This window comes from Cebus imitator, unplaced genomic scaffold (genome assembly GCF_001604975.1).
Source record: "Cebus imitator isolate Cc_AM_T3 unplaced genomic scaffold, Cebus_imitator-1.0 Scaffold59, whole genome shotgun sequence".
NCBI classification, from domain to species: Eukaryota; Metazoa; Chordata; class Mammalia; order Primates; family Cebidae; genus Cebus; species Cebus imitator.
The window spans coordinates 3,232,592-3,246,781 of NW_016107374.1; the positions used below are offsets into that span (position 1 = coordinate 3,232,592).

At 48.2% G+C, this 14,190-nt stretch overlaps 1 protein-coding gene across 2 annotated transcripts in view; it reads right to left on the bottom strand.

Moving 5' to 3' along the window:
- The window catches only part of TBX5 (T-box transcription factor 5), a 52,854-nt gene that overhangs the window by 32,901 nt on the left and 5,763 nt on the right, over nt 1-14,190 (bottom strand). For both annotated transcript variants that reach the window (XM_017529518.2, XM_017529517.2), the window contains exons 3-6: nt 13,390-13,484; nt 11,067-11,186; nt 10,126-10,273; nt 6,248-6,400 (exon numbers count right to left, since the gene is read on the bottom strand). In XM_017529518.2, the coding sequence (XP_017385007.1) occupies nt 6,248-6,400; nt 10,126-10,273; nt 11,067-11,186; nt 13,390-13,484 (516 nt within the window). The remainder of the gene's footprint in view (nt 1-6,247; nt 6,401-10,125; nt 10,274-11,066; nt 11,187-13,389; nt 13,485-14,190) is intronic.

The window sequence follows — 14,190 nt, forward strand, 5'->3', positions numbered from 1 at the left end:
TAGAGTCTCACTCTGTCAGCCAGACTGGAGTGCAGTGGCACAATCTCGGCTCACTGTAATCTCTGCCTTCTGGGTTCAAGCAAGTCCCTTGTCTCAGCCTCCGGAGTAGTTGGGATTACAGGTGCCTGCCACCACGCCCACTAATTTTTGTACTTTTAGCAGAGATGAGGTTTCACCATCTTGGCCAGGCTGGTCTCAAACTTCTGATCTCAGTCGACCCACCCACCTCAGCCTCCCAAACTGTTGGGATTACAGGCGTGGGCCACAGTGCCCAGTTGAGCCAAGTACTTTTTAAATTTTTTAATTTTTTAATTTTTTTAAGACAGGGTCTCACCGTGTTGCCCAGGCTGGAGTGCACGGGAGTGATCATAGCTCACTACAGCATTGACCTCCTGAGCTCAAGCGATCCACTCACCTTGGCCTTCCAAAGTGCTGAGATTATAGGTATGAGCCACTATGCCTACCCTAAAGTCTATTTTGTCTATTTTAAAATACTTTCTAAATATCTGTGTATGGGTGTGTCTACACATTCTCCCTCACATCACCTGTTTTTTTTTTTTTTTTTTTTTTAGGGTTTTGGAGAGACAGTCTCACTCTGTTGCCCAGGCTGGTCTGGAACTCCTGGGCTCAAGCAATCTGCCTGCCTCAGCCTCCTAAAGTGCTAGCATTACAGGTGTGAGTCACCACACCCAGCCCATTTTTGTTTAACTGTGTCTATTCCTATAGCTTTAGATTTTTTTTTCATTTTTTTATTTTTATTTTTTGAGGCAGAGTCTCACTCTGTTGCCCAGGCTGGAGTGCAGCAGTGCAATCTTGGCTCACTGCAGTCTCCCCCTCCTGGGTTCAAGCAATTCTCCTGCCTCACTCAGCCTCACGAGTCACTGAGATTACTGGTGCCCACCACCACACCCAGCTAATTTTTGTAGTTTAGTAGAGACGAGGTTTCACCATGTTGGTCAGGCTGGTCTCAAACTCTTGGCCTCAAACGATCCACCTGCCTTGGCTTCCCAAAGTGCTGGGATTACAGGCATGAGCCACCACACCCAGCCTCAGACTTTTTCTTGACTCTTCTGAATGAATAGAAAAATCTATAAAATCCTTTTGGAAAGTCATCTGAAGATGCATACTCCTGTATTCACCTGTATTTTAAGAGTCTAAAAACTCAACACCTAATAGGGTTTTTTTTTTTTTTTCTCATTCAGGTTTTGTCACAATAAAATTTCACCCAGTTGACCATAAATCATTTTTTAATGGATTCAGAAAAAGTTAAGGAAAAATAGACCATTTAAACGCAGATTAAACACATCTTTTCCTCTCACCCCCGCCCCCACTCCACCCCACCCCAGTCTCAGAAGCAAATGTCAAAGATGGTGAGGCTGTGACAGCAGTGTTTAGTGAGGATCTGAGTATCAGAATTGGTGCTCAGTCCCTGATGTCACTGCTCCACCAACAACTCAGGACAAAAAATTGCCCCAAGGAAAGAAGAAAAGGGTAGATTTTACGTTATCAGCAAAAACTTTTGCTCAAATCCATTCCTTGCACCGCAAACAGATTGGCTACTATCTAATCTTGTGCTTACCATCACAGCTTGCAAAAATACGGCTGCACAAGATAAGCACAATTTCTTACATGTACGCTTGTAAGGTATGTTGATCTTCACATGTAACTTCTTTTGGAAACTGATTGTAGATACCTATATGACATAAGAATTACCCTTGAGAAATGTCAACAATCTACCTTATCTGCAGGTTAAAATATCTGTCCCCTCACGTACTATAACAGTGTTTATAAAAGTCCCTTCCTAATATGCTGTGTGTTAGATCATGGGCACACAAACTGATACACCTGGATTTCTCAGTTCCACCAAAAGGCTTCACTGAAACTGACTTCTATTCGCCATGCAAATGTACTCCCTTCGAAATCAACATAAAACCGGATATCCGGGGGAGAGTTGGGAGTGGGGGAAAAACAAATATAAATACCAGCTCCAACTGAGACAGAGGTTGTAAAAATTAATGAGAATAATTGTTGTGAATTCTTGCTTTTGAAAAAAATTTTTAAAAACCCTCACGAGGGCTAAAAATCTTAATTATGTCTCTCTATTAAGGGTTCATTTCCTGGTCCCAACCAGAAAGCTCATACCTCATAAATATAGATTCCTTACACAATGATTTAAGCAGGAGGAAAATGCCTTTTAATGGCGAAGTTAGGTTAATATCTGGGGATAGACATTGCTTGCATACACAGCCATTGTTGCAAGAACAGGGAAATGAAATGCCCATGTGACCTTTTTTTAACACCTAAATATTTCTAGGGATTGCTCTGGGAGCTGCTGACAACTGCAGTGAAAACTTTACAAAAACGTGTTTCACAGAATGAACGTCGCTGGGGAAGATTTGGGTTTTTAAATATCTTTTTCAAGCTGTCAACCATCTGGGGAAATAAGTCCCAAATCCAGCCTGAGATCACAGCTGGGCTGAGGAAATGTGTCTCGTCATTAGAGGCCCTGTGGTATATGGGTATGTGATTGCAGCCTAAGAACTCAGCCCTGCCGCATACCTACCTCCACCTGGTACCTACATCCAAGCACAGAAAGATCATTCTGAAGGCACTGGGCTGTTGGGCCATAAAAATGGTGGCCCTTATTTTTCCAAATTGTCTTGGCAAGTTAATCACATGCATTGCTTTTCTTTCTCTGCTCATTTATCCAAGGCAAAATGCTAGACAAATAGTCATTGAATTGATGACATGATCAGGGAATGAGCCAACTAAATCACAAAGGCTAACATTTGCAGTTGTTTTTCAACCACAGGAATAAGAACTTATTTAAAATCCCAGTCTTTCAGATTCTAAACTAGCCAGGAAGTTAGAATGAGTAAGCAAAGAGTTTTCAGAAGTCTGTGTTTTGGATGGAGTCGCCCTGTTAATGAACTGATCAGTTAAGTAGTCAATCGACGGTCTTATCAATCATTACTAATGCTCCGTGCTAGCTCTCTGCCAGGTCTCACATGACACACTTCCCAGGAATTATCTCACTGAATTCTCACAACAACCTATGAGGTGAGTTCTCTTATTATCCCCATTTTACAGATGGGGGAATGGAGTTAAGTCATTTGCCCAAAGTAGAATAGATTTGAACCCAAGCAGTCTGCCTCCACCATCCTCGACCTTAACCCTATGCGATGGCAAGCTCAGCTGGCTTCCACCCATGAAGTCAGAAGTCTCAATACCCGGTCCAGGTGAGACAATAAAGTAACAAGACCGAGTCCACAAATCACATGCAACCCTGGGCCGCTTATTTAAATCACACATCATATATCCATGTGGGAAATGTTTGCAGGGGCCCTGCACTTGACTGGGAAAGAGCAGTTTTGGATTTGCTCCTGAAAAGAAAATAGGTGCCTTTGGTGCTCTAAAGTAAGAAGTGGGGGAGGGTAACAGAAAGTTGTCCCCCCTGAAATTTCAATCCCAGATGTCAAGGAATCTGTCAGGCTGGCTAAACAGAACTTTATGCACAGGTGACTCAACCAATAAAGAAAAAAAAAAAAAAGCAATTCTTGTGTGTGACCCTTTAGTATGGCCATTGAATACACGTATGTCCAAATGTATATTTGGAGACACACATTCTTAGACCTGTGAGCATTCAGACACACAATTCCCTAGATTGTGCTAAAAAAAAAATCACACATACACACCCCGTTGGGCAGGCAGTCATTTATGCACATCAATTACTAAATATGTGCATTGGGGAAGACATTTTTGAAATAGAAATGTAAAGGGTGTTGGGCATATTCACAAATGGTTTCGGTGACTGTTTCACAGGTGTGTGCATGTGTGTGTGTGTGTGTGTACACGTGAAACTTACCAAATTGTCTATTTCAAATGTGACTGTTTATTGGATGACAATTATTCTCCAATAAGGCTATCAACAGAGAGAAGGAGAGAGAGAGAGTTTTCCCACATCTATCCACACCCGATGAATCTGAAGATCATAACTACACAGAATTTAGGGTATTTCTTTCAAAGGACCCGAGCACTCAGATGGTTTTTTAAGCAGGTCACTTTTATATGTCCACCCTTCCTGTCCTCCTACATGAACCTGGGCTTTCTTGGGGTAGAGGAGGGAAATATCTGATATATTTTTGGACTCCTGTCAGGTCTGGGAGCCTGTAAGTATATACATATATAGGAAAAATTGAGCTTCCATATTGCTGTTTTTTTCCTTTTTTTTTTTCTTCCTGTGACCGTCACCGCAAAGCTGAAGAGAGGTTTACAGCACCCATTGAGGGAAACAGGTTTCAAGGAGTCAGACTCAAATTGGCCTGAAACAGTTTTGTACCTTTCAGGGCATTCAACCCTCAGTTTTGCTCTCTTAGTTCAACAAATGTGGGGATACTCAGAAAAATCCTCCTTCCTCTTTAAAAAGGAATGGTGTTTTGAGGGGAATGAGTTTTCTTTCTGAGGGCAGGAAGCTCCCTTGACCTGAGTTCCCAGACAGACCTTGTGGCCTAGAAGGAACTATCTATCACAGCTTGGCCTGTTCACAGACAATCTGGATTTAGAGATTACCCACAGTATTTTGGAGCAGTCCCGGCCTCAGTTGGGGCATTCTCTGCCAAGCCAGCCTACACTGGAATGACCTTTGAGGGGTGACGGGAGGATCTGGGGTGCTAAGCCTGCCTCTCACCCTTCTCTGCCCCGCCCCCTGCAGTCCCCCTTCCACCCCAGCCTTGCTGGTGGGGACAAGAGCTATGAAGGGGGAGGTGTGCACCATCCCACATCCATCTAGGTGATCTGCCCTCACAGATCCCACATGGATCCCCTCCCACCTTGCCCTCCCACAGCCTTCTAAGCCCAAATCACTGCTTAATACTCCTAACAGTCTACAACCCCAGGAGGGCAGGAACTCCTCTTCCAGCACCTATTTCTTGCCTCTCCAGATTCCAGATCTTTTCATAACAAGGCTTAGGAAGCATTAAATCCCTCCTGCCTCCCGCAATAAAACGAATCCACATGCACTCGGGTATCTAAGGAACAGAGGTAAATCCTGACAAGTCAAAACAACCTTTCTCTTGAGGAAAAAGAGAAGATACTCCCCCCACCCTCCAACCTGCTGTTACAGGCAGCCTGCTCCAAAGTCATTGCCAAGCTTTGAAATGCCAAAACCAGCGGCTGGATTTTGAAACTCATGGGGTCTGACTTCCACACAATCCACCTGGCAGTATCCTGCCCCTACATCAAACTGCAGCCACCTTCTCCCAAGCAATGCATGGGCTGAGTGCATGGTGTGCCTCCCCTGACCAAGCTGTGCTTCTGCAGGCTCTTGTCTAAGTCCTGGGAGCATTATTCCAAGCTGCTGGCGGCACAGGTTGTTCTGTTGTCATTTTAACAAGGCAAACCTTGCTCATGAATGTGGTCTGGAATCAGTGATTGCTGAAACAATTAGGGAAGCATCAGGAAAGTCCCGTCCTAAGGATCCTGGCAACTTTGCTACCTGCCCTGTTGCCAGTTGAGATACATCTAAAAGGCAGAGTGAGAGCAGTGGCTCATGCCTGTAATCCCAACACTTTGGGAGACCAATGTAGGAGGGTTGCTTGAGGCCAGGAGTTCAAGACCAGTCCTGGCAACATAACAAGACACTATCTCTACAAAAAACAAAAGTTAAAAATTAGCCAGGCATAATGGTGGTGTATGCCCATAGTCGCAGCTACTCCAGAGTCTGAGGCAGGAGGATCGTTTGAGCCTGGGAGGTCAAGGGTGCAATGAGCCATGACTGTGTCACTGCACTCCAGCCTAAGTGACAGAGTGAGACCCTCTCTCAGATGGAAAAAAAAAAAAAACACATTAAAAAGGCAGAGAGGAGAAAACTGATCCCAGCAGAAAAGGTGGCCCCAGAAATGAAACAGTGGCACCAGAGCCGGGCAATAAGCAACTTTTCTTCCAACTAGGCATTTCACAAAGTCATTGGGATGCCTTCTTGTGCCATTTGAGTGTATGGCCCATATGGTATGACAGGTTTGTTTCTAACTGGTGTGGGTGCATATGTGTGGTTGTGACCATTATGCCAAGCCCAGGGACGTAGTACAAACAGCTGAAACTCTTAGGCTGCAGCTTTGTCCCCACCCCAGCACCCTGGGGTCACAGTTGGTGACGGCGAGGAGCGAAGTTCCAGCAGGAAACCCTTGCAGATTCCTGCAAAAGAAAGAGCAGACGGCCCCAGGCACTGGTTCCTGGGCTTTGGGCTTACCTTGTGGTTCTGGTAGGAAGTCACTGCTATAAACGCCGTCTCAGGAAAGACATGGGTGCAGAATGCTGTATTTTTTGAGCCAAATCCATTATTTTCATCCGCTTTCACGATGTGTAATCTGGGCTGGTATTTGTGCATGGAATTTAGAATAATCTAAAAATAATAAAGAAAATGATATTGTAAGAAAATCAAAACTCCCTTTGTCTCCAGATAAAAACCCTGCTCCCCGCCCTCTAGATTCGCATTGTTATACCAGCTCTTGAAAAATAGGTATTTTTCTGCTGTTTTGAAAAGGGGCCAGGGATTTCATTAAAAAGAAACATTTCAAAAATAACAATTTTCAACCGAAAAAGCCAGGGTAATACTCCAGGAATCTACCCAAGGCACACAGAGCAGTAAATCAGAATTCATAACAAAGTTTGCTTAATAAATTAACTCCCTGCATAGGGCACTTCCCACCCCTAAAGGGAGTTGAGCAAGTCTCGATTGAGGAATCTCAGTCTGGGGGGAAGCCTGAACAACACTTTTGGATTGACAGGTGGTGTGGGGGCAAGGGGACAACAAATAAACAATCATAGAAATAACCCCCACTCCCAAATCTCTGAGGGATGCAAGAGAAGAGACCAAGTATTTAAAAAACTGGAATTTAACAACAAATAAAGTCACCAGTTCACTGCACAGCCTTTTTCTGAGGCTTGGGGTGGGTGATTAGACCTCAAATCTGGGGCCTTTGTTTGGAGAACAAGCAAAGTAGAGTTAGTGAAAAGAGAATATATTTGGGGGGGTGCAGTTGATCTGGCCTCCAAGGACGTCGGGTCATAAGGTGTGGGGACGAGGCACCCCTCACACGCCCCTCAAAGAAGGGGCTGGTTGCCTTGGAAACTCCCTTTCTCCAACCTGATCACATTTCAGGATCCACAACCAGAATTATCTGCATACTTGGCCTCAGACAGAACGGCTACATCTCGTTTGTCGGGAATATTCTCTTTTTACTTCCTTCCTATCTTCCCCATGTTTAGGGGGCTCCCAGGGACAAGAGGGGCCTTAACTTCTGTAGTTATGCTGTTATTTTTACAACCCCAATTATCATTAGGAAGAGGAGGAGGAGGAGGAGGACTTCCAGGCTGCGCGTTCTTGCTGGAGCCAGGGCTGGTCACAGATGAGCATCCTTACCAATAAAACTGGGTTTGTTGTTCTGATGACGCCTAGGTTTTGATGCTCCCGGGAGGCTGTTAACGCTAATATTTACCAAAACGTTCTCATACATCGCCACGGACCGCGCGGATCACCGCGTTTAACAGCCTGAAAATCTGGCCTGCTTTTTCCCCGGGAGCTGCGGAGGTTGTCTCAGTGACATTGATTATTTGCATTGATGACCCTGGGGCAGGATTCTTGGACCAACCCCGGAGCCCGGCCCGAGCGGGTGGAGGTAGTTGGGGGAGGGAAGCTGCGGCCCGGGCGGGGGAGGGATGAGGAGCTCGTGGGTCCTGCGGTGCCCGACCCCGGGCCGCGCGGCTCTAATCTCCGGCCGCCGTGGCCCAGCCGCCTCCCCGGCCGATAGCGACGCCGACCGGGGCGGCGTGGCGACAGAGAGACGCAGCAGGGCCCCGCTGGCCGCCACAGTCCCGGGCCGGCGCGGCCATCGGCCCGGCTTAGCCAAATTGCTTTGACGGCTGGGGACAGTGTGGAGACATCAGCGCGAGGGCGATCTAATGGCTCCTAATTTCATTAGGGCCGCTCTGAACGAAAGTCCGGAGTTCAGGGTGGAAATGCCTGGCTTCTGTGCAGTTCCGAGCAGTGCCCAGCCCCTCTCCCCAACTGGGAAGGTCCTGAAGCTGGCAGGGATGCCAGGAGTTTGGTGGTGGAGTTTGTGCACCTTCCGCAGGCATCCGCCCCAGAGAGACTCCAATGCACTCCAGAGGAGCAGAGAAAAAGCTAGGAGCTGAAACGGGAACCATCTCACTTTCCAGCGTCAAGGACCACGCAGGACCACACCCAAGGGTCCCACGCTCCAGAAGGAGCCAGCCCAGAGATGCATGTGGGACCTTTAGAAACAGCCCCGGTTTTCCTTGGTGCTGGTAAAGTACTTGCTGGGTACTGGCAGATACATACCCAGGACGGGTCAGCCAACGCCCACGCAAGCTGAACGCACAGAGCACCTCCTGGGAAGCCCAGCAAGGACTCGTGGGCCAAACACCCGGGTTTAACAGAAAGGCTCTGCATTTGCCTGGGAATGCCCGGCCCTCCCAGCAGGCTACACAGAAACGGAATGGTTCTTTCTCCTCTCTAGCAAGCCACCCAATCTCCTCCCCGCCCACGTGCTGAGAGCTGCATTCATCCATCAATGGGGATCCCTGAGATCCTCTTCCCACCCCAGATCCTGGGGGCTTCAGAACTTCAGCCCCAAGGCCTCGAAGTAGCAGATTTCTCATTTGGACCTTCATAAACCATCTCCCCACCTTGGCCAAATTCATTCCCGCCTAGCCCCCTCCTTTCCCTGAAATTGGCAACCGTGGGCTTGTCTGTTGCTCCTCTTTGAAGCTACAACCTTCCAGGACAGAGAATCCCTTTTGCAATTAGAGAAACCTAGCCTCAAATCTCTGCTCCCAAGTACAAGCTGCAGGACCTTGTCAAGTCATCTCCAGTCCCCAGGACTCTCCCATGCAAAAGCTATGCCTCTCAGTCCTCCCCCTAGGCTGCCATGAGGATCAAATGCCCTAAGATGAGTGAACCCACTTGTATTGCAGAATCATCCAGCTAAGGGTTCTAAAGGTGAATTCAGAATCTGTGTTCTGTTCTAGTGATTATCTCCTACGATGAGACTGGGGGACATTTTTTCAACAATCAGTGTTTTGTGTTTTGTTTTTCTTTGGGGAAGAGAAGTGATGCCTATACTAAGAATCCACTAAAGCCTACACATTCTTCTGGGTGGTGGGCAGGCTGCACATTCAATGCCCTGTGTTCAGTTTCAGGAAATTCACCAGACCTTTCTCTTGGGTCCAATCCAGACTCCAAGTTTAGGACCGTGGTTTAGGTTCGCCTGCTCTGGGCACAGTGTGGAAAGGGAGAAAGCTGGATGTTGAAAAGAAAAACAGATCTCCCCAGGAGTATCAAGCTAAAAAGCGGCACTGGCACCATAGTTTGCCTCTTATGAGTTCATTTTTCCATCTGTAAAAGAGGGGGCAGGTGAGCTGGGCTCTCCCTCTACCCCTGGGACGTCCCAATAATAGGGCAGGATTGGGAAGTGGGGAGGGAATGGATATGGCTTTCACTGTGGTCCAGCCTCTGTGCAGTCTATACTAGGTACCCACTGGGCTAGATGGTCCATGTTTTCTGTAAGTCTGAAACACAGCCCTCCACTCCTAACCACAGGTCGAATTCACAGACTCCCCAGGCCTGGAATGAGCAGCTTCAGTTATTCCTCCATCCCTAGGCAAAGGCAGAGGGGTCGGGGTGCTAGCAGCAAGGATACAGCCCCAGCCCAGGTGAACCGGCAGGCCATATCTCCAGCCACAAAGGAACGACAGACACAGAGCTGGGGGGCGTGGATCACAGGGAGACTGCAAAGGGGCAGATATCTGCACAGGAGAGAAGTGGAGACAGAGAATGAAGTCCTAGGAAGAAAAAGAAAGCAAAGGGAGAGCCAAATGAGGCGAAAGAAAGAAGAGAAAGGAATGAGAGAAGAAATGAGATAGATAGAAGGGAAAAAAAGGAAGGAAAAGGAAGTCCAGATCAAGGAGGCAGAGGTAGAATGCCCAAAGTGGGCGGAAATGAAGCAAAGAAAAGGAGAAGTGTGAGCATGCAGAGCCAAGAAGAGAGTGGGAAGGGAGAGAGGACAAGAGGGAGAGACGGCGTGGGATACAGGACACAGTACTCACGTGCCCAAATGGGTCCAGGTGGTTGTTGGTAAGCTTGAGTTTCTGGAAGGAGACGAGCTGCCTCATCCAATGAGCCCCAGTGGCAGGCGAGTCCGGGTGCACGTACAGGCGGCCAGGCATGGCAGGCTCAGCTTTGCCTGTCACAGACCTAGACCAAGGAGAGGTATGATCAGAGGCCTGGCTCAGAGTCTGGAGGTAACGAACTTCACTGGAGCATGCTTCAGTTCATGCACCAGGTGAGCGTTGCTGAGTAGTAGCTACACATAAGCTGAAGGCTCTCCCATCTCCCTTAGGCATCTGCAATCCCAGATGCCCCAGCGTACTTGGTACCTGGGTCCAGGCAGGCCCCTGGCCCAGCTCTTTCTTCTTATAGCCTCTTGCATCCCATAAACAAGTGGCAGGCTCTGGAGGTCTGGACGTGCAAAAAGCCTTGAAAACTCCTTGAGGGCTTTCAACCAGGACTTCACTGTCAGGCCTCTGCACTGCTGGCAGCCATGGGCACAATCTACCCAAGAAATGGGCCTCTCCTCTCTTAACTGTTTAACTCCAATACCGCGAGCCGATTTTGCAATTTCATAAAAATGCATGTTCAAAGTAGGTAACTCATAAAAAATAACTGTAAATGGTTTTATGCCCCCAGAAATACCTCCAGCGCTTGGTAACAATGCCCTTTGTAAAACTCCACAACCTTGTGGGTACAGTGATAGACACAGGCACCTCATTTCCTCTTAGCTTCCGTTTTCTCATCTGGAAAACGGGAGCTAATGGTTGCACTTTCTTCGTCTGAGAATGATTATTAAAAAGCAAATGGATAGGCACACAGGAGCCTTTAGGGCACAGTAGGAACTAAAAAAAAAATAAACAATGTTAACTGATTCAAATTCTCGGGAGAAGGTTCCACCTTCCTCCCTCCCCACTCCACCTGCCACCCCAGTGCCTACCATTTATTATCTGCGAACTTGTATCTGTGATCGTCGGCAGGTACAATGTCCATGAGAAGAATGTACTTCGTTTTGGGATTAAGGCCGGTCACCTTCACTTTGTAACTGGGAAACATCCGCCTAAGAGAGAGGGACGGGGGTGGGGGGCGGGAATTAATGCCAATATTTTGAAGACAGCCTCCAACCATTTTAAGGGAAGAAGCGATTCCTGGAGAAACGTGGAATTGGAAACTGGTCCCGTTCCGCTTTCCTCAGGATCCAGCCCGGGTTTCCCTTGAAGTTATAAGGAGGAGAAAGGAGAAGGGAGGTGAAAACAGCAGGCGGGCAACTGTAGGTATCTTTACAGGAAAACAGAATCCCGGACGCGGGCGCTTCTAGAGAACTGGTTTTGAAGATGCTTCAAAGGGACCTCCATTTCAACTCTTGCTAACTGCCCTTTTTAGAACCAGACCCCTACTATGAATATTTGTGGGGAGAGGAGGCTTATTAGGTACAAAGGTAGGCGCCGATCCTAGAGGATCAGTCTAGCCAGGTGCTTCCGCCGATCCTCACGGCACTAAGGGGTCACGTGTACGCCAAGGTGTGTGCGCCCCAGAGCCGCACACGCGTGGGTGCGCACAGCCTTCCTGGCCTGGCTTCAGTCCCCTGCCCCGGGAGGATGAGGGAGGCCGCGGTTCCCACTATAACTCGGTGGGTGACCTCTGACACGGGTCTCTAGCAAGAGTTTATTCCTGAGTGCCGCACAACTTCTCCAAGGCCCCTGGCACTCTTCCTTGGAGAGTCGAAATTCTTTGGCCCTCAGCGAAGAAATTCCAAACTCTCCCAGATTTGGTTTCAGAAAGAGCTGAGGCCTGAACTAGGATGGAGTCGTTAGCGAGCTGATGGCCCGGAACTGTGCCTTCTGTGCTACCTTCTGCGCCCTAGCGCACTCGAATTCCCCTCCACCTTCTGAGGAGCACGCCCCAGAAAGCAAAGATTCTCAAGGCTGGTGTGTGTGGGAAAAGAGAGGTTGGCCTATCTCGGCTCACTCTGAGAAGGCGGGAAGGGTCGAATGGAGGCCTCTCCCTCCGAGCCCAGGAGCCGAAGCCTCGCGGTGTTTATCAGCTGAGCAAGTGCGCCGGGAGCCGGGGGCGCAGAAGACTTCGCAGGCCTTTTATAGTTAAATCCTCTCGGCTGATGCTGGGGGGGAAAGGGGGACTCGGCCGTGTCTTTCCTTCCTGGGGGAATAGGAAGAGGACTGCAGTTCGTTGATATAAACAGAACGCGCCTCCTAGTTCACTCAGGCCTTGGGCCGAGCGGGGAGCAGACTTTGTTTAATTTTAAATAATAATAAATGTCACTGTTGTCAGTTTATTGAGGGAGGCTTCGGCTGGAGAACGGGGGCGTCTGGAGAGGCGGCTCCGCCCTCCCCCTTCACACACTCGGTGGCTTAGGCCTACCGGCCGCCTGCTCCACATGCCTGCTCGGGGCATCCTCTAGCCTTTTGCCTTGCAGGACGCAGAAGACCAGTCCAGCACGGGTAGGGATGTAGCCAGGACGTCCCCAGGCCTGGACGCGCGCGTGCATACAGACACACACACACTCACAAACCCTCACACACTCACACTGACATGGAGAGCTGCACCACCCTCTCTCCTCCTCCCCCAGAACGCTAGCGTTTCTAGCTAAAACTCTGCGAGCTTTCAAGGGGAACTCCGGGGCGAGTGTCTTGGCGAAGCTGCCGTGTTTATCCGTGTCTGTATATAGAGCCCGGCCGAGCCCCGGTTCAGTTTCAAAGCCTTCGCCTGCTTTCTATAAACAATGAAAGAGGTAGCGAATACATTCAGCAATTCAGAGTTTGGCAATCGGGTGGGACCCTGGAGCCACTCCAAGGTCAGGGAGGGTGGGGTGAGGGCCGGAGGAAAGAGTAAAGTCCAAGACCCCTGAAACCCAAAGACCTTCTAGATTCTGTCTTCTCCGGGTCTCTGTTTTCTGTTTTTGCCTTTCCCTCTTCCTCCTCTCTCTTTCCCTCATTAGGAATCCAGATAGCATGGCCTCCCAAGCTCTTTATTCTTTTCATAAGTGAGGTGGGAGAAATGCCGGGTTTCCGGACTCCAATGTTTGGAGTATTTCCTCCATCCTAGGAGAGATCAATGGAGGAATCTTCCTGTGTCCCTTTAACTAGAACCTTCCTCTGTCTCTCTCTCTCTCCTCTAATTTTCTTCTTTAAAGTGTCGACTCTCCTTCCCCCACCCCTTTAGTCTCCCTTCTCTTCCAAGCCACCTTTTCTTCCTCACCTCTCCCACAATTTCTTTTCTTCCCTCTACACAACTAGCCAGCTCACCTTCCAGCCTTGGTTATGATCATTTCCGTGCCCACTTCATGGAATTTCAGCCACAGTTCTCTTTCATGGAGAAACACTTTGATTCCCTCCATGCCCTGCAGGAAGGAGAAAAAACGTCACGCTGACAAGCCCTGGTGGTAGTGGGCATTGCTTCCCCAAACTCCCCCAAAACACAGAGACTGCTCCTTCTTTCCACTGGAGACTGTGGTCTCACAGGGTAAAAAGTGGCTTCAGCCCACTGCAGAATTATCTGGAGCACCCAACAGCCTCTGCTCAGGGATCCCGCTGTAGGCTCAGTCCCAGATGTTTGCAACAGCCTCTTGAAGCCACAGTGCTGTGCTGTCTTTTTTTAATGCCACCAGCACAAGTGTATGGAAGTATCACCCACCAACAGGGTGCTCCAGAATGTCACTGAGGAGGACCGGAATAAGCAGAAAACAAACAAAAACAAAACAGAGCTATTTCAATCCACTTCAGCTGAGATACAAGGTAAAAAAAAAAAAAAAAAACTAATCTAGAAAAACTAGAACCAAATCTAGAAACCCACTCAGAATGTTCTTATGTGGACACAGAGATGCCCACACACCAAAAATACAGATGTGCACGTGCTTGCTTATTCTTGGCCATGGCGGGTGCCCATATGAACACATGAATTTTTAAACTAAAAACTGTTTGTATTATCATATGTTCTCACAGTCCAGAATGAAAATTAATCCTTAATGTCTATATTAACAAACTTTCCAGGCTCTCCCTACAAGTAGCTCCATTCACGTCCAGCTATTTTGATTACAGGTCATGCCT